General features: G+C 37.0%; 1 protein-coding gene across 3 annotated transcripts in view; it reads right to left on the bottom strand.

The window, feature by feature from the left end:
• LOC123871046 (ankyrin repeat domain-containing protein 50) overlaps positions 1-26,125 on the bottom strand; it is a 73,696-nt gene that overhangs the window by 19,833 nt on the left and 27,738 nt on the right. For 2 of the 3 annotated variants that reach the window (XM_045914605.1, XM_045914607.1), the window contains exons 2-13: positions 12,299-12,930; positions 10,980-11,149; positions 10,460-10,654; positions 9,818-9,936; positions 9,131-9,267; positions 8,269-8,363; positions 7,927-8,039; positions 6,897-7,623; positions 3,412-3,555; positions 3,011-3,110; positions 2,681-2,780; positions 1,823-1,945 (exon numbers count right to left, since the gene is read on the bottom strand). In XM_045914605.1, the coding sequence (XP_045770561.1) occupies positions 1,823-1,945; positions 2,681-2,780; positions 3,011-3,110; positions 3,412-3,555; positions 6,897-7,623; positions 7,927-8,039; positions 8,269-8,363; positions 9,131-9,267; positions 9,818-9,936; positions 10,460-10,654; positions 10,980-11,149; positions 12,299-12,663 (2,388 nt within the window). In that variant the 5' untranslated portion in view covers positions 12,664-12,930. The remainder of the gene's footprint in view (positions 1-1,822; positions 1,946-2,680; positions 2,781-3,010; positions 3,111-3,411; positions 3,556-6,896; positions 7,624-7,926; positions 8,040-8,268; positions 8,364-9,130; positions 9,268-9,817; positions 9,937-10,459; positions 10,655-10,979; positions 11,150-12,298; positions 12,931-26,125) is intronic. The other variant, XM_045914606.1, reaches the window with a different exon arrangement.

Here is a 26,125-nt window from a genome sequence, read left to right as displayed (position 1 = left end):
AATTTATAGAGAGTATACAAGCAAGTGATGATGCAGCCTAAGTTGAAGTCTATAGAGCATACTTTGACTTTGCTTAGACTTAAGTTTCAGTTAAAACGAGACAGATTTATGCCAGCGGTATAACGCTGTCTCGTTTTAATGGTGCCTTATCTGAGCAAAGTCAAACTGCGCTCAATAGATCTCAGCCTAAGTTGGATCGTGCTTGTTTAAAGATGTGGATTGTAACTGAGCGGTAAGTGCGGAACGAAGGAGCCTAGCGATCCAAACTGACCAAGGACCAATGTAGTTAGGGTCCGACATTGACGGGTCGTCGACGTCATTTAGGGTGAGATCAAAGGCCTGTTTTGATCAAAGACTGTGTCTCTCTTTATACTGTGCCTATAGATAACTACCTAGGCGGTCCCAGAATGAATTGGCCTAGCTATGAAATAGTTAAGAAAATGAGATGAAACCAATTTTATTTTCCTATATAATCTCCACTAATATAAACAAACTTTTAAAACCTGCGAACTAACATCTCTAAACCTTCATAAAAGTGATTGCAATCTTTGTCTTCAAAATGACTAAAAACAGCCGCCTGCAACTCTTCGTCGTTTGAAAATTTCTTTCCCCCTAAGCCCCGCTTTAAATTTGGGAACAAATAATAGTCCAACGGGGCCAGGCCTGGACTATACGGTGAATGTTCCAGCTTCGTGAACGTTTTCTCCACAAAAATCTAAAAATTCGGTGCACAGCGCATTCGCTCCTGTCTTTGCACAGCTGAAAGAAGTTTCGGAACTCACCTTGCACTAACTTTTTTCATATGAAGATAGTCATGGATTGCACGATGGGTGGTACTTTTAGAGAGCCTAAATCTAGCTGCAATTACTCTGATCTTCAAACGGCGGCCACTTAAAACCTCCTCTCCCATTAGAGCAATAGTTTCAGGAGAAAGCACTTCCACCAGTCGACCGTCATGGCCGATGTCTTCGACGGTTTCTCCCCCGAGGCAAAACTCTTTCACCCAGTTTCTTACTGTGCTGTACGAGGGGAAAGACTCCTTGTATACACCACCTAATCAATCTTTTATTTGAGCGGGAGATAAGCCTTCTTTAAACAGAAACTTTGTGACGCTTCGGTATTCGGTTTGCGACCTTTTCGAAAAACACGCGACTCTTGATGTTCAAAACACTGCTGAGCTGATACTACGCTTTACATGTCGATGCATGTTAGTATATAAAGTAACACGATAAACGTACTGTTCGATATAACATAACATGTATCGATATGTTGCTTAGAACTATATCAGGCCAATTCATTCTGGGACCGCCCACGTATGTCAAATTTTGTTTAGTATGTCCACTCATAGGAAAATCAAATCCTTAAGACTTAGGGCAAGTGCATACCAACGGCGTGAACTACAGCCGTCTTCCTGATGAACAACTAAAACTCAGTTTTATATGTGTGCATAGAATGGGCATATGAGTGAAATTGATATGCAATGGGCAATGTTAGAAGGACTGATAAATCTGGTTTTAAATTTAGCAATTACTTAGGTAAAACACAACATTATCACGATGCAAAACTTCTTTAGACACGATAGAATAATGCTTAACAATAAATTCTACACTATAAAAATATTAAAAAGCTTAACTAAAAATTCTACGCCATAAATATATTAAAAGGCTTGACAAAAAATTGTATGCTATAAAAATGTTAAAGGCTTAACATTTAATTGTACGCTATAAAAATGTTAAAAGGCTTAACAATAAATTGTACGCCATAAAAATGTTAAAAGGCTTAACAATAAATTGTAGGCATTCAAAAAAAAATTAGTACAGACCTTATTAAATCGTCGTCCGTGAAACAACCTCTGTGCCAGCCACAAGTAGAGTCCGTTCAGTGTCCCGGGTATCTCGCGAATTTCCCGCAGCGCTATGAAACCGTCCGCTACACCGTCGAGTACCTAAAACACAATATCATAACTTCCATATCCATACTTCCATACTAATATTATAAATGCGAAAGTGTGTCTGTCTGTCTATCTGTCTGTCGTCTGTCTGTCTGGTCTGTCTGCTACGTTTTAACGGCCCAACCGCCGAACCGATTTTAATGAAATTTGGTACAGACATGGGATACATCCCGGGGAAGGACATAGGCTGCTTTTAATCCCAGAAAATCGAAGAGTTCCTATGGGATTTTAAAAAACCGAAATCCACGCGGGCGAAGTCGCGGGCATCCTCTAGTCTAGACATAATTTTATAGCAGTTTACTGTAAATATAATCAACACATTACCATTTTTGCGGAACAAAAATTGCTTAACACCTTATCAAAAAGCAAAGCGTTAGGGCAAAATGATTTAAATTTTTTGAAACATATTTTCAAAATATAGTTGTTTTTTTTTTTTATTCAGTTAGCCCTTGACTGCAATCTTACCTGGTGGTAAGTGATGATGCCGTCTAAGATGGAAGCTGACTAACCTGGAAGGGGTATTGGCAGTTTTCATTAAACACATACTTTTTGGTTTCTACACGGCATCGTACCGGGACGCTAAATCGCTTGGCGAGACAGCTTTGCCGGTAGAGTGGTAACTAGCCACGGCCGAAGCCTCCCACTAGACAAAATTTGGTTTTCTATGCCGTGAGAAAATTCTGAAAAAGTAGGTATTTCCGTAGTAAAATATCCATAGACATAACTTACCTTTTCTAAATATAGTAAACATCCATCGCTTTTAATACGTAGATGATCGAGAGCCGCCGCAGCGGCCGCGGCTGCGGTGGAATCACTCGAAACTCGAGCTCTACAAGAAATTAATTCATTCAGTTAATAGAAATGAAAATAAATGAAATATAAGTTCACCAAAAGAGAATAACTGTAAATATGTAAAATATACAAGAAATAACACTTAATTTTTTTTGTGATGAAATGAAACATAAGTTCACCAAAAGTTGCAAATGTAGAACCTAAATCCTTCCTCACTAGTCATTAAATCCTTGCAAACAAAATTCTGAATAAAAATTGTGCACTAACCGAAGTCTAGGTTCCGTGTCGAGTCTAGCGAGCACGTATCGCTGCACGTCGGCCGACACGTGCGCCCGTTGTAACTCATCCAAGGTGATTTTGCGGAACCCTAAATTTAAAGTTGGTATGAGCTTTTTGATAGGTAAAACCACAAACATACATACACGCTGCGTTAGTATGATGTTACCAAACAGCTCAGCACACAATATTTCAATAGTACACTGCGTCCATACGCACCAACGAACAGAGGAGGTTCAAATTTCACTGAGAAGAGACAGAATGAGCCAAGAAAATAGAGACAAGAAAAAGAGAGACAGGTATGTAAGCTACTACATATCTGTCGTTAGAAACTGGAAGAACATAATAATATATTGTGAGAAGAAATAAAGAAAAATCAGGTAAAGGGTTACCAGTAAACATTTTAGTGAGAGGTCGCGATTGCCTGGAATGCCGCCGGGCAGTAGCAACCAGCAGCAGCCAGTGCGGCAGTAAATGCTGATGCCTCGCCAGCAGAGCTGCCACGGAACCCTCAGTGCCGTCCTCATTTACATCCCCTAGAAAAAAACACCTTACTAAAATAATTATACTAATCAATAATCCTAAAATAATTATACTAATTAATAATTCTTATATAAACCTAAAAAAATAACTTCATTGAATTTCTAATTCAATATTTGGGTTCTGGTTGTTTTACACTAAATAACAAAACTTCAGGGTTGCCAAATGCAGCCAGTATTTTCGACACCATTCTACGCAGACATTTTTCTATAAACAAATCGTTCTATAAAATAAAAATATATCCTAAACTTTAACAAGTTTACGTTGTACAATAGAGACGTAAAAATTTTGATCTACAATGGTTTGGTGATTTTTTCGATATTCATACAAAATAATTCTCAATTTTATAATAATAAAGAGATTCATATTCAAATTCAAATTCAAATTCAAAATGTTTTTATTCAATTAGACTTTTACAAGTTCTTTCGAATCGTCAAAAGCATCTACCACTGGTTCGGAATGCCTTTCCTACCGAGAAGAACCAGCAAGAAACTCGGCGGTTGCTCTTTTCAAAGATTTGATATACAATATTATGCCATGTATAAAAGCAATTGAAGTCCTGCGCATTGCTGGAGCGAATCGAAGTTCAAATCCACGCTTTTTTATCATTTACATAATCTTCGATAGTATAATATGCTTTTCTCAAGAGCATATTTTTAATAGATTTTTTGAACCTGTGTAAAGGCAAGTCCAAAATTGACTGAGGAATTTTGTTATAGAAGATTATACCCATTCCCACAAATGACTTTTGGACCTTCCTGAGACGGAGTGTAGGAGTCGCAAGCCTGTTACGGTGTCTAGTCAGCCTGTTGTGTAGATCGCCAACCTTCTTGTAACTAAGAATATTTTGTCTTACAAAAATTATGTTGTTGTAAATATATTGAGAGGCTACGGTAAGGATACCTATTTCCTTAAATTTTTCTCGAAGTGAATCGCGTGGTTTTAAGTTATAAATTGCGCGTATTGCCCTTTTTTGTAATACAAAAATTCTCCCAATATCTGCCGCTCTACCCCATATTAAGATTCCATAAGACATAATACTATGAAAATAAGCAAAATATACTATCTTTGCGGTCTCCACGTCAGTTAATTGTCGAATCTTTCTAACCGCGTAAGCAGCAGAGCTTAGTTTGCCAGCAAGAGTTGATATATGGGTGCCCCATTGCAGCTTCGCATCTAAGGTTATCCCCAAAAATGTAGTAGTCTCTTCTATTTTCAAAATATCATTATTTATCATTAAATTAATGTTACTTGTGTTCTTGGTATTGGGCAGTGCGAATTCAATACACTTAGTTTTTTTTGCATTTAAAAGTAGATTATTTACAGTAAACCAGTGAGTTACCTGAGATATGGCACCATTTATATCGTCAAAATTGTCCTTATTTCTATCGACTTTAAAAATCAAAGACGTATCGTCAGCAAATAGTACGATATCGCAAATATTTTGGACTACATATGGTAAATCGTTTATGTATACTAAGAACATGAAAGGACCTAGAATAGAGCCTTGAGGAACACCCATTAGTGAGGCTGATCCGGATGACTTCACATCATTCACACATACTGTTTGAATACGATCACTAAGATAGGACGCAATGAGACCAAGCGCAGTGTCTTTGATTCCATAGTGGCTCAATTTAACTAAAAGAGTCTCGTGCTCAACGCAATCAAATGCCTTGGATAAATCACAGAAAATACCAATGGCATTCTGTGACCCCTCCCACGCATTGAATATATGCTTTAACAGCATTGCGGCCGCGTCGGTTGTTGATCGACCTTTAGTGAAGCCATACTGTTCAGAATGGAGTAGCTTATTTAAATTGAAATGCTGAAGCAGTTGGTTGAGCATGATTTTCTCAAATATCTTGCTCAGTGTTGGCAAAATTGAAATTGGCCTGTAATTGTTTGGGTCACTTTTGCTACCCGATTTAAAAAGAGGTATCAATTTACTACATTTCATGAGATCTGGAAAAGCGCCTGTATCCACAGACTCATTAAAAATTAAGGCTAGATATGGCGCAATAATATCAATAATATTGTTAATTATTTTTACTGATATTCCCCACAGATCTCCGGTTTTTTTGCTTTGTAAAGATTTGAACACTTTAACAATGTCATATGGAGTAACGTATTCAAACCTAAACAACACACCGCATTCAGTGACATTGGCCCTGAGAAGATCATAGGCTTCTGTTGGTGAAGAGCTAAGGGAACTAGTAGTGATGACTGGAATGTTCTGGAAAAAATTCTCAAATGTATTTGCAATTTCAATATTGGAGTCAATAATACGGTTATTAATTTTTAGCTCCAATTTATTGTTATGCACTTTTTGTTTCCCAGTTTCATCCGTGATGATATCCCAAGCTGCTTTAATTTTATTATCAGAATTAATAATTTTTTGCTTTATGCAGAGTGACTTTGCTTGTATGCAAACCTTTTTGAATAATTTTGAATAATTTTTTACATATTCAACAAATGTGGGAGTGTAGTTATATTGTTTTTCTGCATACAAGTCGAACAACTTATTTCTACTTTTATAGATGCCAACAGTAGCCCAGTCACTAAATTTAAGATTTTTAAACAGTTTTTTTTCTACAATTTTAAAGGTAGAATTAAATTGAGAGTTTATGAGATCAAAAAAAGCATTATAGTGTTCATCCGGACCACCCTGAGTAAAGTCAAGTTTAGGTAAAGCAGTTAAAACCTTTAGTTTGAACTGCTTTACCTTTTTAGTGGTTACTGGCCTATACTTTATTAACTTTGTTATGTCTTGATTATCACTGGGAACAGATATCATTTGTCCACAGTGATCGGATCTTAGATTCGTCATGATCGATTTTGCGACAATCTTACAGTCACAGAAAATGTTATCTATACAAGTGGCTGAATTTGCAGTTATCCGTGTTGGTTCATTGAAAATTTTCTGTAAATTAAAGCTTTTAAATAAATTGAGTAATCTGTCAGTAAAAGAAGTGTGAAGCAAAATATCAATATTGAAGTCTCCACAAACTAATATCTTTTTTGATGACCTACATATCCGCCTCAAGGCCTCTTCCATAACGTCCTCAAACAGAACAAAGTCACCTGAGGGGGGTCGGTACACGCACACGACAATATAGCGCTCCAGCTCAACACAGGACAGCTCAATAGTGCGTTCCAATGAAAGATTAACAATGTCTTTCCGTTCTTTATAATTGATATTGTTGCGGGTTAATATTAAAGACCCTCCGCGTATAGCTTTCTTTCTAGAGAACGCACTTGACAATTGATAATGTTTTAAATTCTAATAATAATTAATTCTAATAAAAATTCTAATAATGTTTCATATTCTCCTTACCATTTAGAGCGCCTTCATCAATCGCATCCACCATCAAAAACAGACATTGCTTCGGCGGATCAATCTCCAGCAAGGGGAATAAAATGGCCTTCTTGAAGCACTCGTCGGGATTTTTGTCCAAATTCTGAGGCAACAACGCCTGTTGAATCTCCGTTTCAGACAACAGCCTATCATAGTAAGCATTTGCTATCAAAGTTCTTGGGTTGACGGGTAAGCTTGGTATGGGAGGAGGCACATCGTCCAAAGCTGAACGTTTCTTCTCCAGCAATCTTTCCAAATCCGTTTGCAAATCATCTTTTGGTATATTCGGGTTCAAAACGTTTTGATATTCGGGCTGTTCGGTTTTAGTTTCTAACTCTTTGGGTGTGGTTGGTCTTGCGTCGGATTTTTTCGGTGAATTTTCCGCGGAGCTTGGTCTTAAATCGCTTTTGTTTGGATATCGGAAATTCGCAACTGGAATTCTAGACTTTGGGGGGCTATTGGTAATTTCTTTTGGTTTTTCCTCCTGTTCGGTGGACATGCTTTTCTGGAGTCCCGTAGGCTTTTTATCGGAGAGCGGTTCGGAACTTTGTCGTAATAGCCGGGAGTTCCGTAGTTCTTTCGACTGTCGTTGTGATATGTTGCGCAGGAACAGGTTTTCGTGGTTTTCGTATAGGCGGAAGTCTTCCTCGTTGCTTACGAATGGGTTGGTGGTTTTTACGCTTGCCCTGGGCAAGATTTCTGGCAACTGGAAAGGAAATATTTTTGATAATTGATGGCTGAACGTTTATTATACTAATTACGCCTATTTGTCTGCTATATTGAACTATGGGAATTCGAAAATTATATATGACCAGCTTTTGCAGTGAGCCAAAATAACTGAGGCTTAGATCTATAGAGCGAACTTTGACTATGCTCAGACTTAAGACACTTAAAACAAGACAGCGTTATGCCGCTGGCATAAATCTGTCTTGTTTTAACCAAAACTTAAGCTTGCTTACAGCAAAGTCAAAGTGCGCTCTATAGATTTCAACCTAAGAAGAGCACTCACGTTTTGTCCACTGAGTTGTGCGTCGGGCATGCAGTCTTGATACGCGTCGCGTTCGTGGATGCGTTCCGCGGTGCGCTGTCGCGCGTTTACGTCCTCTTCATCCGTTCTTTGATCTATAAGCAAGAAATCCATCCGCGTCTATTCTAATCTATCTAATCTGCACAAATATTGCCTTAAGTATGTCTATCTGTTATCTTTTGTTTGAATCGCATAGGCTACATTTTATTCCAGAAAATCAAAGATTTCCCACGGGATTTTAAAGCCTAAATCTACACGGAGATCAGCTAGTTCTGTCTACATTGTTTTTCATGAGAATTAATTAATAATTAAAAAGTTATATACCTTCACTATCAGCTAGTAGAGGTTTCGAGCTCTCTTCTCCGTCGTCACCCATTTCCCTAAATCGTTGTATTAAGTTCTCTTCCGTGGAATTTCGCCTGTAACAAATAAATTACAATTACGTTTAATAGTAGCGATAGAGGCCGCTGTGTGACCTCAACCAGTGAATGCGGCGATTGAAGAAGCCTGTCCACTGAAGCCAAGCATGAAAGAAACTTATTTACATTTGCAGATCAATAGGTATCTAACCTAATTGAAGAGTTAAAATTATGACTTCATCTATATGTAATCAGATTGGTCTACTGAAACTCCATTGACAAGCACCCTTAATCGAATAAATAAGATTTGCTTACACAGTCGAGGCTTACTAGCCTGTGAAAATGACTTAGTAGAGCGAGAAGCACTGATGTTGCTTACGTATAGCGTTGTCCTAGTCCCACTTCATTCAACCTAGCCATACCGGCTATACACCTACAGTCACGCGCCCAAACCGTGTGCAACAGGCCGGTATTCCAGTAGTAGTAATGAGTAATTAGCAGTTATACCCGACTGAGTTTGTTGTGGGCTATTCTCAGGCTTGGACGCGTTTGGAACCCTCGTAACTTTAGTTTTAAGTTAACGTAATTAATTACCACCACTACATCATTGTTGGACAATCAGAAAGTGTACAATAGGACCCAATCTGAAAGTCAAAGTCCTTTTCTTTGACTTTTAGTCTGTTGGTGGTATTTTGACCCGACTACGGCAAAGCCAAAAGGATGGGTTATGATTTTAGTGACTTTTAGTGTTGGTGGTATGCTAAGAGAATGTACTGAGCTGATTTAACACCAGGAATATTCTTGAAGGTATAGATTAGTAAGATCACCTGTTACTACTGGGTGTGGCGTCGTCTTTGGGCGACTGGTCGCGCTCGTTGGGCCGGGCGTGGGACGAGTGGCTCAGTATTTGCATGGCGAGGGAGCGGACGAACTCGCCTGGACGCTGACTGCTTTCACCTGGACCCTGAGAATAGAACGAAACGTACGCTCTTTTTAAAAACTGCTTGAACAGACGCACTAACGCCGGGTTTGTTTTTTCGCAAGATTTTATTCTACAAAATTTTAAGTTATGTGGTCAAATGAACTCGAGGATATACCGCGATTGAATTTTAAAATGCTCAACGCAATGCATTTGGTAATCGCCATTTTAAATGGTTTTGCGTTTAAAGTTAAAAAAATATAATTCCGACAAACTTAACAAGTAGAGCCTATGTTCGACAATCAACTACATTACATATGAAATTTTTAAGCCATTCAAACTATAGTGCATACATTTTCTAAAAGGACTGTCAAAGTACGATTTTAGCCCTTAATCTAAGGGTAAACCGTGCTTTTGACGTAACAGTTGAAACAGAGCAAATATGGCGAGTCATTGCTCAAAATTTACTCGTTAAATGCCCCGTTGAGGCGTAAAGTTTTACAAAAAAAAAAGATAACGATTTACTCCATTAAAACTTCTATTCTTTGAACTATTAAACTTTAAACTTGGGTTGATAATAAGAAGAAAAGCAAACCTGTAGAAAATGCCTCGCCAGCAGCCTCCTGTTCAGCGCACGCTGCTGCCGCGCCTGAGGACCGCTGCCGGGCTGACTGAGCTCTTGACACAACGCTGTCTTGCCACTTCCCGCATCACCTGTTAACCGAAATAACATTATACCATTTTCTATGGAATTTTAATTAACTATAAGGCTGAGATCTATAAAGATAATTAAGTTTTCACAGACTTTACTTAAATAAGACAGATTTGTATCTGTTACATAAATATATCTTTTTTTAATTTTGAGTTAAGTATAAGCAAAGTCAAACTACTCTATCACAGCTTGATCTCACTTTCGCTTTTTTAAAACTTGAGTCAAGCCATGTCTGAAAATATTGTAACAGACTGAGAAGAGAAACTATGGCAGTTGGGCTGCCCGCATACTAGTGCTCACTGCTCTCTGATATTATAAGCTGCTCGCCAACTGCATACAAAGTCGGTCAGCAAACTTTAACTTCGATGAAGTTGATTCTTCTTCTTTGTCGTTACACTCTTGGCACAGCGGTCGTGGTCATCATGAAGTGACGTATTGGGGGGCAGATGTTACACGCCTCACGAGCATTCGCCGCATGAAGTTGATTACTATACAACAATCGCAATTAAACTTTAGAAGACTGACCTAAAATCAAAGCTCCGGCAGTCTTGCTAACAGCCCGCTGCTCCAAGCAATGCGCGATCTTCTGAAACACCCACTCCCTGCAGAAGAACCGCCGCTTGTCCGCGGAGATCATCTCGGATACGCGCTGCGCTGACGTCGACTTGCGCACTGGCCGGTCCTTGTCCCCTTTTGGAGCCATCGGACTGAGTGGCGAACCTATAATTTTTTTATTTTATTCAGGCCCAAACAGCTAACCAACACTCAAAATTAAAAAGATATAAATACAGACATCATCATATATATCATCAATTATCATATTTTATATCTGGGGTCTTCTAACGCTGCGCTCTCCAGTACACTAATCCAGGCACATTAGGACTTCAACTTTTAATAATGTATTATTTAAGTTGAAGGTCTTTTTTTTGAAATTTTGTTTGAAATCATTGAATAAAACCAGGCAGCCGACCTTGACAAGGAAGCTGTTTGAAATATCGCAAAAATGCTCTTTACAGAAGAGAAATAAGTAGATAATAATACATACCATCGAAATCAAAATCTCGTTCTCTATCTCTCTCTCTATCTCTTTCTCTATCCCTGTCTCTTTCGCGTCGATAATCTCTGGATGCATCCCTATCGCCTGGGAAACCGCGATGCCGATCAGTTGGCGTCCGATCGTGGCCTCGTGAGGACACCTCGTTCAGAGGAAGAGATCTGAAAAAAAAAAAAAACAAAAGTATAGGAAAGAATAGAGAGTATAATAAGTATAAAAGAGACAGAATAATATTCTGTCTCTAATAAAACTATATTATAGAGTTTTATTCCTTACAAAAGCAAGAAAGTATGAACGTTTCTGAACAATATCATATTTAAAACGGGCAATGCGATCAGAAAGAGTCTACGTTCATGAATGAATGAATATACTTTTGTTGCACAACACAAAAATCAGTACAGAGAACAACACATAATAAAGCTTCCCAGCGGAAATCCTTCAGATATTCATTTATAATGAAATGCTTGTACCCAATTAAAGAGAACCTTTACATCTCAAATGCAACTACGCTCACAACCTACGAGTACCTTTTAAATATTCATAGTTTACATTTTAAATATTCATAGTTGACACGTCTTTACTCCAAAATCCCAAAGACCCAATGCAACTACTCAGTTGGATTCCCGCGTCCGTTCCTTAAAATTCAAGTCACGTAATTACTACGTAAACCGTTATCTTAATTGACTTCAATTCAAGACTGCTTGCTCGGAATAAGAAATTCGGGCCTTAGCGTAGATGAAAAATTTAAAAAGAAATGCCTACCTAGATAAAGTACCATCACATCAACATCAATCCATCGCCGGCTCACTACTGAGTACGGGTCTCCTCTCATAATGAGAAGGGTTTGGCGATAGTCTACTACGCTAGCCAAGTATGGACTGGCGGACTTCACAGTTCACAGGCATTCGAGAACATTGCGGAGAACTCTCAGGCATGCAGGTCTCCTCACGAACTTTTCCATCACCGGTAAAGCATACTTAATTGCTTATAACTCCGAAAAGTTAGAGGTGCGTGCCCGGGATCGAACTCCGGACCCCCCAACTAGGAGGTCAACGTCTAAACCACTAAGCTTTCACCGCTTTATGGCTAATCTATACTAATATTATAAAGAGGAAACCTTTGTATTTTTGTATGTTTGTATTAAATAGGCTCAAAAACTACTGGACCGATTTCAAAATTTCTTTTACCATTACTTAGAGGGATTCTTCCGAATCCGTATAGGCTATATTTTATCCCGGAAAATAGAAAAAATAAATGTCCACCCGTGCGAAGCCGGGGCGGGTCGCTCGTAGTAGATAAAGTACACTCACCTTAAATTAACCCGATGTTCAGCCTGCCTAACAGCGGAATGCCGATGCTGTTGCTGCCTGATGCTGACCTGGTTCTGCCGTAAATAAGCTTCCACTTTCCCTTCATTTGCATTATCACTTCTATTCTGCATCTTTCTAGACCTAGCCTCGTCCTTTCTTCGGGATTCCCGTTTTTCTAACTTCTCCATTCTACTTTCCAAAGGCGCATTCAGAAGTTGTATGTTTCCTCCATGATTATAATTGAGAGGATCAAATTCCCGACCCGTATTCGGAGGTCGAGGTTCTCTGGATGATTGGCCTTTGGAATTCTTCGCCCTATACTGGGACTTGGGCACCACTTGACTATAAATTGGCATATTCGACATCTTACACTAACTTTGGTTATTAGAAAAAATAATTTCAAATCACCACCCTTTTTGAAGGGCGGGTACTTTGGTTCTAATTGACACTAATTCTAGAGGAACGCGGATTTTGCAAAAGATTTCATCATATTAAAATAGGTCTATGTAGGTTTGTATCACATACGTGAGGTTCGAAGGAGATTCCAGTCATTCTAAATACGAATAGTGTTTTGTTTAGGTTGTTTGATGATGAGGCATGATGGAGTCCGAACTTCAGCCTGCCTGGGTCACCTGAAACAAAAGAAAAATCTATTTAAAATACGTATTACGTATCCCGTTTTATTAGAGACTAGCAACCCGCCCCGGCTTCGCACGGGTGGACATTTATTTTTTCTATTTTCCGGGATAAAATATAGCCTATACGGATTCGGAAGAATCCCTCTAAGTAATGGTAAAAGAAATTTTGAAATCGGTCCAGTAGTTTTTGAGCCTATTCAATACAAACATACAAAAATACAAAGGTTTCCTCTTTATAATATTAGTATAGATATTTGATAGATACAAAGTTAATCGATTTCACATCAAAACCATTGACAAACGCATGAATATTAGAATATCTGTCCACCCGAGCCAATGATAAAGGAATAATATCTATGTAGACCAACTAACAGTTTATGGTGAGATGATGTGATAATTTTATGACGTTGTCTCTCAATAAATCATCATCTATCTGGTTGGTCGACGAAGCACACGTCTCTGCTACTACGGACATTACAGTATTAGGACTTTATACTGTAAAATTAATACCGTCCTTTAAGTTACGGGTAAACTATCCTCAAAACCACAGTGGTAGGTAAGAATCAAGCAGTAAGTGAAAGCACACGAAAAAAAAATCCTGTTTGACTGTTAACAGTTAGAAATAGCCCGCACAGCGATTTTTACTCTCGCGATTTTTATTTACGTCCAAATATAATACTTAGCAGGAAGAAATATTTTTATCGTTTTCAGGATTTTTATTTTTATTTTTTATTTATTTTTTTGCTGGAATGTGGGTGCAAGTAGGTCTTAACATTTAATTTACGTTATTATTTGCAAAATGTTTAGAAAATTATACGTGAGATAATCTAAACGAGATACATATTATTTTTCGGCAAAAGCTCCCTTTCCTGTCATAATAAAACGTAATCTAGGTCTTGTAAGGCCACTGAAAGGCTAAGCTCTAGTGTCTCAATAGCTTTTCATCCCTTTCATGGGGGTGAAACAGGGTCGCGACACAAAAACTGGTTAAGTGCTAGTCATTTTGCGGATGCTACATATTTTTTCCTCTCTCAAGCGGTTGTAAGTCTTAGCTCGTGACTAATTATTATTTTACAATCTGCTATTTCTTGTTCTTTGCTTCATTTCTCTCTCCGTCACTTACTCCATACAATCGTAGTTCCAATTTCATTTGAATATTAAGCAACCAAATTTCATGAAATTTTGCAGACATATTCTAGACACTAATACCTGTGGTATTTTAGATTTTTCTAAAAATATGTAGTTTTAAAATTACAGGGGCTCAATGATTTGTATGTGAATTTTTAAGACCGCGTAACTTTCAAACCGAATATTTTAACAGAAATCTGGAAAACCACAGGCATAGATAATAGTTCCTGGAATATGTCTGCAAAATTTCATGGACTTTGGTTGCTTAATATTCAAATGAAATTGGAACTACGTTTGTATGGAGCGAGTGACGGAGAGACCCCTCTTAAGACACTATGATTCAATATTTGTCCATCATTAACAAAACCATAGAAATAAAAGTTTCTTTAATCATATAAAGTTTTAGGATGTCTTTCCAAACCGTCAAGTGAATCTACCACAGTACTGTTTCCGAATGGTCTTCCAAATTCCTACCGAGAAGAACCAGCAAGCGGAATTGCTCTTTTCAAAAAGTTATTTCAGGTAGGTTTACTTTAGTCTTTTCTGATAATATCATGCCTGTTCATTTGTTTTACCCATAGTAATAGATTAGCGTAGCAATAATAACTATTGCTGTATGGTTTTCAACTTGGTGAGTCTAACAGAAATAAGAAACTGTAAGTACTGACTGTTATGTTTCGACGCCGAACTCAACGATTTGTATTAGAGAATAAATAGCACGGCTATTCCGTCAAATTCCTACATTCCTATATTTTTTGCGGTCAATGAGCATCCCTATAATTTTTAGACGTACCTTGGTCCTTTACATATATTGAGAGTTGAGACCCTCAAAAATATAATGTACGTAGGCGTCTACGTACGGTTGGTTTTTGAATTTATACTTTATAGATTGATCAGTTGAATAACAATTTCGACCTTAATAAATTTCAATACAAAGTTCAAATTGGCAAAAGTAAGATAAAGCTTTTTTAAATTGCTTCTCTACAAGCTTCCGGCAATTGAGAATTGAGAGGGAAATGCATTTTTAATACAAACACAGTGGAAAATTAGACTTTGATGTGATAGGAATAAGAACTATTTTATGAATGCTGTTTTAAAGTTAGAGGTAGGATGATGATCTTACGAGGTGGCTAAAGGACCTAAGATTAATTTTAAGATGTTACGTAACTTGTGAACAGTGTGGTATGTAATGTGGGTGTCTTTAATGAAATACTCGCTGATGCACGCGGCTACGTCTGCGTGGATTTAGGTTTCTCAAAATCTCGTGGAACTCTGATTTCCCGGGATACAAATTAGCCTACGCGTTAATTCAAGGTTTAATCTATCTCCATTCAAACACACACATACACACACTCATTTGACGTTAGGTAGCCTATGAATCGCCGATTTTTCTTTGATTTCACGTCACCCATAGCCTACTATTTGACATATTATCATCGATTCCAAACCGAGAGTTTTCTCACTAGAGTGAGAAAACTAGACTAGAGTTCACTCTGATATTAGTGTGATATTCCGTCCGTCAGCTGGTTGCTATTTGGCATCATACCACCTTCAAGGAAATAACACCTTTCATCATTAGGTACTACAATGTCAAATTATAATTATAATTTTGAACCCACAAGCGTTTATTAAACTTCCTCACCAATATGGCGAGGCGGAAATTACATATTTCCGATTCGCCTACTCATTTCAAATGCCAATGCATATAATTTCTTTGCTATTATAATTATTTTAACTACCGTCTTCCCGTGAGTACGTACGCCTACACAGATTCAAACATGAGCCTCAATTACGACTTTTGCGTAGACATAACTAATTAGGGCGATTTCAAACTGACGTTTTTTCTACGCTTATTGGCTTATAGCCTTTTCAATTCAATTCAATTCAATTTATATATTTGCTGATACAGGTCATCTTATAGGTTTAATTATCTAGCTCACTACATTTAGCTCTTCAATAAATTAAAAGCGTGAGCACGCGCACCTTCTGACGTATTTGTTTGAACAAGTACCTATCCTACTTTTTAACAATGGAAACTTTGCTCTAATAAGAGCTGTTTCAGATAAGACTTTTTTGCGCACATAAGTTTGTCTTCGTATGGACGCTTTTTGTCACATGCACATCTCGTACGTGCGTAGATGCTTGTATATGAGCCGTTTCTTCATGTCGAAATCCTAACACACTGGTGAGATCGAACACCCCAGAATGAGTGTGCATGCTCGTTCGATTTATTGAAGAGCGAAATGTAGAAATCGAGCGAAATACGTGTAGAAAAACGTTAGTCTGAAACCACCTCATATTTATTTTGTAGTGTATGAAGTTTGAAGTTTAATAACCACTGGCATCAGTGCATAAAACAAGAAAAAAAACTTCGTGTAAAAATTGGTAAGTAGCCTATTTGATTTAGAAAATAGTTCACTATGGATTTAGAAAATAAGTTGCAGAACCTGATTAGGTATATCGGAAAAATGCCATATTTTCCCAAGGGAAACCCAGGAATGCCCCAACATAGGGTAAACCCTAGTTAAATACGTGGAATATACAAATCTACTTCGGAGTTCGGACGTCCGGACGTTTATAAAAAATTCAAGGTGCTCGACTATGCAAGGGGTGGATATCCGCAAAGGGGACTCAAGTTTTAACAGACGAGCGGAATTAGGGAAATTTATGTACAGTGGTGGTTTTAAAGCTTATTTTGTACGTATAGTTCTCTGTTACATAATCTGATATGTTAATATGGCTTCGAAAGATTCTTGGAAGTCTTTCTGTATGCTAATTGCCACAGCTTCATTCGTATGGAATTTGAAAATCTTTAAATCTTTCTTAAAAAACCTAAATGCAGAAACTTGAGATTATCAAGTTTCTACACCTATTATAGTTTTTATACTACTGGGGTTTAACTATAGAGAACCTTCGTGCAAAATCTCAAGAGTCAAGGTCTAGCGGTCTGAGCTGTACCTACGTTGATAAAATATGTCAGAAAGTTAGTTTTTCCTATATAATTTGATTTAGGCATTTTATAGTTCAATAGAACAGCACAATAATTGAGACCAGGTTCCACGTCTCATAAAAATGATCTGGTAAAGTATTAGAAGAATACGATTCATCCAACGTTGCGGTGCCTATTGGTATCTGTCAAATTGTATTTCTGCGGTATTCGTTTCAAGTAAATAACCAACCATTTCTGGAGAGATTGAAGTCTATGTAGGTACGATAGATTAGTACTTGGCTTACGGCACTACAGTCCTTGAAACAGGTTTGCCTAGACTTGACAAGAGAAGACTAACTTTTGGCTAAACATGGCATGCAGCCACCTCAGTCTCGATACGTAACTTGCGAGCGGGAATCGAAGTAGTGACCTTGCGGCTTGCGTTGGCCACTGCAGTACCCTGCGCAATTGTTACGTAATACTTTAAATATAGACTATCCTTTTAACGTATTAGATAGTTCATTGATTTATGGGATTTAATGTAAACACCACACGCATGTTGATGCAAATGCAATCCTAGGTATTTCCTATGTACCTTTAGTACGCGACAGGTCGAGGTGGCAATCGGGGTTTGAGGCGGGGGGACGCCCCGCACACCTGCACGTCACCCGCGCTATCCCAACAAATCACAATAAGATATGTTAGAGCCTTAGAGGGCAACAAAATCTACTCCAATATTATTTTTCACAAAATCTTTAACTACTTTTATTATAGCCAATAATGAAACTTCCCAATTATCAGAAATAGCACAGATTCGAGATTTAGGTCAATTTCGATTGAGAAACCTACAAATTGACCCAAATAAGAATCAAAATATTTACCTAACGTATAAAAAGTACTGCTTTTAAGATCAAAGAAATGTATCTCGCTTCATCTTAATATTTGTGGTTTCTGTAATTAATATTCAAAGTTGTGAGCCCATGAACCAATTTGGTTAAAAGTTAGTACAACCTACTTATCGATAAATACTTAAATACACATGCAATAATAATAAATAATACAACGAAATGAGTAGGTTATAGTAATATTAACGCTATTTTAGGGATCCGTACCCAAAGAGTAAAAACGGAGCCCTATTAGTGTCACTCTGCTGTCTGTCTGTATGTCCGCGTGTCACAGGTCTCTAGCTCGCAGACTAAATGAGTTACAAACCTGAAATTTACTCTTTAGAGGTAAAAAGCAGAATTTTCATGCAAAAAGTTGTACCAATTGATGTTCAATCCCAAGATAGACCATATTAGTCCGTTCTTTTAATACTTATAGCATTTAACTTTAGTCATACAGCTCGTATATCTCAATACTAGGTGAGGGTGATGTAGTATAATTAATTAATTACCCTTATATGTAATCTGATAACTTTTTAAGCAAGAGCGATTAGTCATGGTATTTACTAGGCAAACGCAAGCCTCGCATTCCTAGACTAGAATATAATATACGTACGTGACATTGGTGATGTAATTGAGACCTGACTCAATTAGATGTTTTTTTAATTTATTTTTACTTTTTATTCCACTTATCTGTCGTCTATTCCTCTCTTATTTACTCTTTTTATTTTTATTTTTATACATAATTGTGAGTATTTATTTAATTAGTACACCCCTTCCGCTTTCTTTAGTTTTTATTATATCCTCTACCCTAACATTGCCTGGCAGAGATCGCTATTTTATTTGTTGTATTTTTTGTTAAATATGTTAAGTATAGGTATTTCTTTATATTTTGGTGTAAAATAAAGAATATTTTACTTTTACTGGCGCATCACACAAATATCACACTAATATTATAAAGGCAAAAGTTTGTATGTGTGTGTGTGTGTGTGTGTGTGTGTGTGTGTGTATGTTTGTTACTCCTTCACGCAAAAACTACTGGACGGATTTGGCTGAAATTCGGAATGGAGATAGATAATATCCTGGATTAGCACATAGGCTACTTTTTATCCCGAAAAACGAAAGAGTTCCCACGGGATTTCAAAAAACCTAAATCCACGTGGACGAAGTCGCGGGCGTCAGCTAGTTGGTTATAAAGCTTGAACGTCTAGCCTCTCTTGCAGCTATAGTATTTAAACCAGCTCAAGTTTCTTTAGGCAGCTATGACATACTGAAATGCTTTTTTCGGACGAGCCACTCCATCGTCGTCGTGCTAAAAGCCTATCACACAAAAATCACTACAATCAACTAAAACTCTACAAACTACAATCAACTAAAGAATATTGTGCCTAATTCTGTTGACCACAATCTCTTAGAGAAACTAATTTGACAGGTTGACATCTAGTGATATCCTTTTCTACATGGAGCATTATGAAAGGGATAGCAAAACATAGATCTGTCACTGTCAAAATTAGCCACATTTTCGTATGTAGAGTAACTACGAACAGCTGCAGCATCTATTACTGCAACGCGGTATGAACGGATAAATAAAACCCCCGGGCCAGTCTGATGGAACTAATAAAACTTAGAACAATGGACTGAAAATCGAACGTGCCTTTCCCATAGTGATGTTTCAAGTTTATTTGTACATAATAATCGATAATAAAGTATTTTTTCTTTATTCTGATACAAGTTAACCCTTGACTGCGATCTCAAGTGATGGTAAGTAGGTAATAATGCAGTCTAAAATGGAAGCAGGCTAACTTCAAAGGAGTTGAATGTCAGTTTCATTGACACAGATCGGTTTCTACATGGCATTATACCGGAACACTAAATCGCTTGGCGGCACGGCTTAGCCGATAGGGTGATAACTAGCCACGGCCGAAGCCTCCCAACAAACATCATGCTCAATCCATCGCCGTCTCACTACTTAACGCTGGTCTCTCCTCAGATAGAGAAGGGTATGGCTACAGTCCGCCACGCTGGCCCAGTGCAGATTGGCAGACTTCACACACCTTTGAGAACATTATGCACAACTCTCCGTTATGCAGGTTTCCTCAATCCCGCTGTCCCTGTTAACGGGGACCAGGTTAGGGGGACAACGTGACTATAGGTACGCGTTTGATTTAACGCACATAACTCCGAAATTCACATTTAACTTTAAAAAATCTCCTAATGATATAATAAAAATGTGTTGATTATAAATTATGTACTTATAAGTAAATATAAATACTTAAAATCAAGTTAGTGATACGTCCTTGTTACTACCATGTTAGTGTTAGCGGCTAACTAACGTGTGACATAAATAATTTGACTTGTTTATGCTTACATAGGAAATGTGATATAAATTCAATATATAAAATGTTTATGGGCAGTAGTGATAAAGTTGGTAATTTTAGCTTTATAGGCATTCATCAGAGACCTTCCTTACTTTTATGGGAAATTTTATCTTTTAACTGTATATATGTATATAATATATATATGTATATAACTGTATATAATATGTATTCTGTTCTCTATCTATTCTCTATACTAAATTCAAACGGATGGACCGTGAAAACGTAGCAGACAAACAGACTAAAAGACAGACAGAACTTTCACATTTCACGTTAAAATAATACGTATACCTACTATGGATTTATGAAATAATTTAACAGACACACTTATTAATTAAGTAAAGGTGTCGATATAAAATCGAGACGCAACCCGAAAACGTAGCAGGCAGACAGACAGATAAACAAACAGACAGACTGAACTTTCACATATCAAATAATAATACAGATATGGATTTATCAAACAATTAAACAGACAAACTATTAATTAGTATAGATATCGATATAAAATTGAGATACAACCCTAGGACACACACCGGCCTTTCAAATTCATTCGAAATTCGTATGAGAGCTCTCATTCTATTATGACGAGGCACGGGCTCGTGTTATCCAGCTTTCATGTACGCGCATAATTTAACACGTGCAAATAAAAAAGTTCCACGGTGCAACGAACTTGTATGGGGAAGAGCGCTTTTCAACATGGACTTGCTACTTGCTATTATTTTACATAGTTTTTTTTATAGAGCAATGTGTTAGGCTCGTCTCGCGTTTGCTATTACACCAAAGTGAAGTGTAACTTTTTTAGGGTTACGCACTTTAATAGCAAATGGAACCCTTCTCATTCTTATCAAACGCCTCAAAAATGGATTAAGGTATCAGGTTCATGCTGCTCTAAAAATGAAGTTCCTAGTTTAACGGAAAAGCTTTAATAAATTACCCTATGTAAGTATAATAGTATAGTCGCATGGATACCATATACTGACTTCCCGATTATGTACTCCTACGATCTTGAAAATTGGCGCGAAGTGACATCTTTTAAACAGAACTATTGTTACTATTGTTTCATTCATTTTGATATTATTATTTAGATCCTACAACATATTTGGTAGACTTATTTTTTCAGTGTATTGTACTGATCTTGACTTTCGTAAGTGCTTTTATAAGTCTGAAACGAACAATAAATAAATACAAATTCAAAATACAGAACAAATCCAAAAATCATTTACTTAATTCAAAATTCGTTAGTAATTATTACAAATAAGTTTGTGTCATTTCGGATAATTTCATACAGTGAGCGGTACCCGAGAAATAAGTTTGTCACTTGGGATCCTAAAGTTTTGATCTCGTATATTATGAAAGTAAATATTAAAAGTACGGAACCCTCTGAAGGAATGAATCCTCCTTGTGCTTGACCGTCTTTCTTTTTTAACGCGTACGAATGAAATAGTACTATAAAGCTCAACGAACTTGTATGGGAGACTAGCGCTTTTCTACGCAGATGGATTGTCATTACTTTTTAGAGTGATGTGTTAAGCCGGTTCTACACGCTTGTAACAACAATAGAGTTTCATTTATCACGTCAAGCTTTGCGACAGTGAAACATTTTTAGCAACTTTGTGTAAAAAACTTTGGAGTTTGACCAAACTGATTCAAGATTTTGAGCAAGATTACAACCCACACCCATATTAGAAATTCGAAGATACCTATCTGTTTCTCCTTCAATCAAGCCACAACGGAGTAACGAACCGGCGTGAATTTTGATAAGTAATATAATGGGTAAAGAAATGGAAAGTGATGTAGGCTACTTTTCATTCCGGAAAATCAAAGATTTTAGTCTCCACGGATTTTGAAATGCGTAGGTGAGTACCTACAATAGAGATTACTAGCTTATCCGCCCGACTTCGCTTGGGAACAAAATAATAAATCTTGTGGCTCGGCAAATTTGATATACTTACTATAAATATTATATAGCCTATGTTATTCTAATGCTCTGTAATAGTGAAAGAATTTGGCTTACACTATGCAGCCAGGCATGGGTTGCTTTTACAGTGGAAAAAATCCACGTGAAGTCGTGGGCAACAGCTAGTTATTCATACATAACCGTTTTGTAATAACGGCGCAGGTGATGCATCCAGCATGAATCTAGTCAAGCATAGATAATCGTCCAATGTTTACATTAAAATCTTGACAATGCATTCGAAACGTAAACGCAACTGCTGACTTGAACAACCGACACACCTTGCATACAAATCATAATTTAAATACATAGACTAAAGAAAAACATAGACGGAGTCCTCGCAAACATTATTTAGTGTAGGTTCGTGACGCCTATACCTAGACATCGTTATATTGGGCAAAACTCCAGAGGTCTGGCAGGTTAAAATTAAACAATCTCTAAAAATCTGCATCTTCTAAAGTGTGTTGCCTGTTTTTTAATCCGTTGTCACAACCAAAAATGTTCCCACAAGTGTAGTACCTTCAGTTTAAGTTTTTAAGAAAACAAAATTTCTCATTTAACTACTATATATACTATATTTTCTACTTATAACTATTTTAGTAGTCAGCTAGAGTCACTCTAGTCTAGAGAGAAGTTTTGCTCAAAAATTAAATAAGCCTAATAGGCTGGAAGAATTAATGGTATCATTTTTATCGAGAATATATCCAGTCTATCGTTTTCCTATAGTCTAAGAAATTGTATAGCATTTGTGTTGCAGTCAAAACCGACTTTATGACCAAGTCAATAAAGTCCGGACATTAAACTCGTTCCGGCAAGGAATATGTTTACATTGGTTAACGTCAAAAATGGTTACGGTTCATTAAAATTTCATACAGTATGTTGAACTTGCGCTATTTAAAGTAATGATACTCAAAAAATAATGTGCATATTGTGCCTACATATTTTAAGATTTTAGTCGTTTAGCAATAAAAGTATTTTAATTTCGTAGCTAAATGAATCGTAAATCGTAATGCAGTTAATGATCCAGTGTTCATCTTAGACTGCATCATCAGCTAGATAGGTACCTACCACCAGTTTGAAATTGTAATCAAGGGCTAATTTGTAATGGAAAAAACACCATACCCTTTCGACGCTGACTGGAGCATTATTCTTAGCAGTTTCTTGCTGGTTCTTCTCGGTAGGAAAGGCATTCCGAACCAGAGGTAAATACATTATTTTAACGATTCAAAAGCACTTGTAGAAGATTAATTGAATAAAAATATATTTCATTCGATTCTATTCTATTGAACATTGGATTGGATGTAAAATTATAATGTCATTAGGTATTTAACTATATATTTTACTTTTATTTATAACGTGGCTTTTCATCTCAGCCAGCGATAGAAAGGTTATGTAGGCTTTACTATTTCTACATTGCTTTTAATTACTTACTTTATACACTTGTGTCATAAATATTTATTATTTTTCGCACAATATCCGCAACATAAATAATGACATCATAAGACAACCTATTCTTTCAACATCGGTATTCTGCAGATAAATACTTATTATTTACTGATGAGTGATGCATAATCTTTATTTCTTATTGCGAGCTGATTTCTACATCTTCAATTTTTCAATACGTATAGAACTCAAGAGTCTAGACTCTAGACATTCATCAATAAAATAGAAAATATCAGTCGAGCAAATTAAATCCGCAGCAAAACTCATGCAGCGTGCAAGCTTTCAGAAAAGCGTCCGCAAAAGGAGAATTCATATTGGAATATTCAAATAGGTATTTTAACTTTTTATTATTCAAACAGGTAGATAGATCTAGATATCAGTTGATAGATAGATAAGACTCATCATCATGATCAACCTGTCGCCAGCCTACTACTGAGCACGGCTCTCCTCTCAGATGGAACTGTATAGCGGAGCGTACTTTGACTTTGATTAGGCTTAAGTTTCAGTTAAAACGAGACAACTTTATGCCAGCGGTATAACGCTGTCTCGTTTTAACAGTGTAAGTCTGAGAAAAGTTAAAAGTGCGCTCTATAGATATTATCCTCAGACAGAAAAGTTTAGTTAGGCCATAGTCTTCCACGTGGCCCAGTGCGGATTGGCAGAGTTCACACACCTTTGAGATCATTGTGGAGAACTCTTAAGCATACAGGTTTCCTTGCGATGTTTTCCTTCACCATTAATGCAAGTGCATGGAGCAAGTGCTATTTAATTTCTTAACCCCGAAAAGTAAGCGGTGCGTGCCCGGGATCGAACCCCCGACCTTCCGAATAGGAGGCGGAAGTCCTAACCACTAGGCAATCACGGCTCTATAATTATTATACTGTTACTTTGTGAATATTTTCTTTCCAATCTGACGAATTGTTTTGTTAAATATCTGTCTATAGATAAGTACCTACTTAACTTCTACCTAGGTTCGTTGCTTGTATCGATTATTATCGATAGTCTATCGATAGACATCGATGGTGAAGCATCGACGCGATAGACAGATAAACTGGGGCGGCTTTTAGTTGATTGCTCTTGATATGAGCCGTTGGGAAACATTCGAAAATTTTGGGGAAACAATTTTTGAGACCATTTGCCATTTAAAACAGCCCCAAAAAATGTCAGTACAAAATAACCCTATAAAATTGAATTAAAAAGTTCCGGATACTACACGGAGAGATCCAACCTATCGAATTTTATAATTCATAGACTAGTTAACTCGCCCTGGCTTCGCTTAGGTGGAATGCCTGAAAATCCTTTCTTGGTCTAAGTAGGTATCTGCCTTTATCTTAAAGGTAATTTTAGAAAACCTAAATTGCAAAATCTCACGTTTTTAGACCCAGGGTTTTAGCTGTATGTTGGTATCAGTAAATTTCGTCTTTATAACACTTGTTCATGTTTAGATACCTATGTAATACCTACATATATACTTAAGACTATGGCTATTTGACAAATCGCAAAAACGCTGTACTTTGAAGTAAATTGTTTATTTTTCTAAAGCATTAACAGCTAATAAATACATGCAATTAAAAACTTCAGTTTGTGAAGATTATAAGGGCCTCTTTTAATTTAGTATACATTATCCCAATAAAAAAAAAAAACAAGTTGAAAACATTGCTGTTCGCAACTTGTTCTGTAAAAATTTTCTTTAACATCTTGATACTTTGAAGCCAACCTCCAGAAAATGATATGTTTAGGTTTAGCAATCAATTCGAACTGTTAGTTTTATACTAAATGTTTTTCATTTCTTAAATAATCTAAAACTAACCAAAAAACTTCCTGTGCTATTTATTTTCTTGCAGGCGCTCTATGGAATTCAGTGTCCACTGGACTGTCATGACGGGCGGACTGCGCGCGTCATTTCGTCGCAAAATATTATTTAAAATGAATTTAAGCTTATTATTTTTGAATGAAAGTTGTGTTTATAATCGTTGAAAAATAAAATAGGAATTTTTTCATTTCTAAATGAAGCCTGCTTATATACTAAAATTTATTCTAAAGTCACGGTTTTACCAGGTAAATACTCGGAGGTTGTCATAGATTATGATGACAGATAGTAAGTGTTCTAAATAGGTATTATACCTATGTTTTTTAGGAGATAGCGCGCCTCGTTCCGGGTGCCGTGTTCCGAAATGGATTTCGTAGTAGTGCAAGTTTGGTGCAAGCCCCACATGACGGAGGGGTATGCATCAGGCATTTCCTGTGTACAAAAAAGACCTATATTTCGGATCCATTTTTCATCACTGACATCATGCACTATTCAAAGACTGGTCTTCAAGCATTGAGGAATTTGGACGAGAGACATCTCGAAGGTTCCCGAAGGCTGCCTAACTGAGTTAGATTTGTCGGCTAGCTAGCTTTTTTTGAAATTGGACCTACTTAGCTGGATTGTGTGTTAGAGATTTCTTATGAGATATTATACGTACATAATAAT

This window comes from Maniola jurtina, chromosome 13, assembly GCF_905333055.1.
Source record: "Maniola jurtina chromosome 13, ilManJurt1.1, whole genome shotgun sequence".
Taxonomy (NCBI): Eukaryota; Metazoa; Arthropoda; class Insecta; order Lepidoptera; family Nymphalidae; genus Maniola; species Maniola jurtina.
Note: the sequence above shows the minus strand (reverse complement) of the source record. Positions and strands in the feature narration are given on the sequence as shown.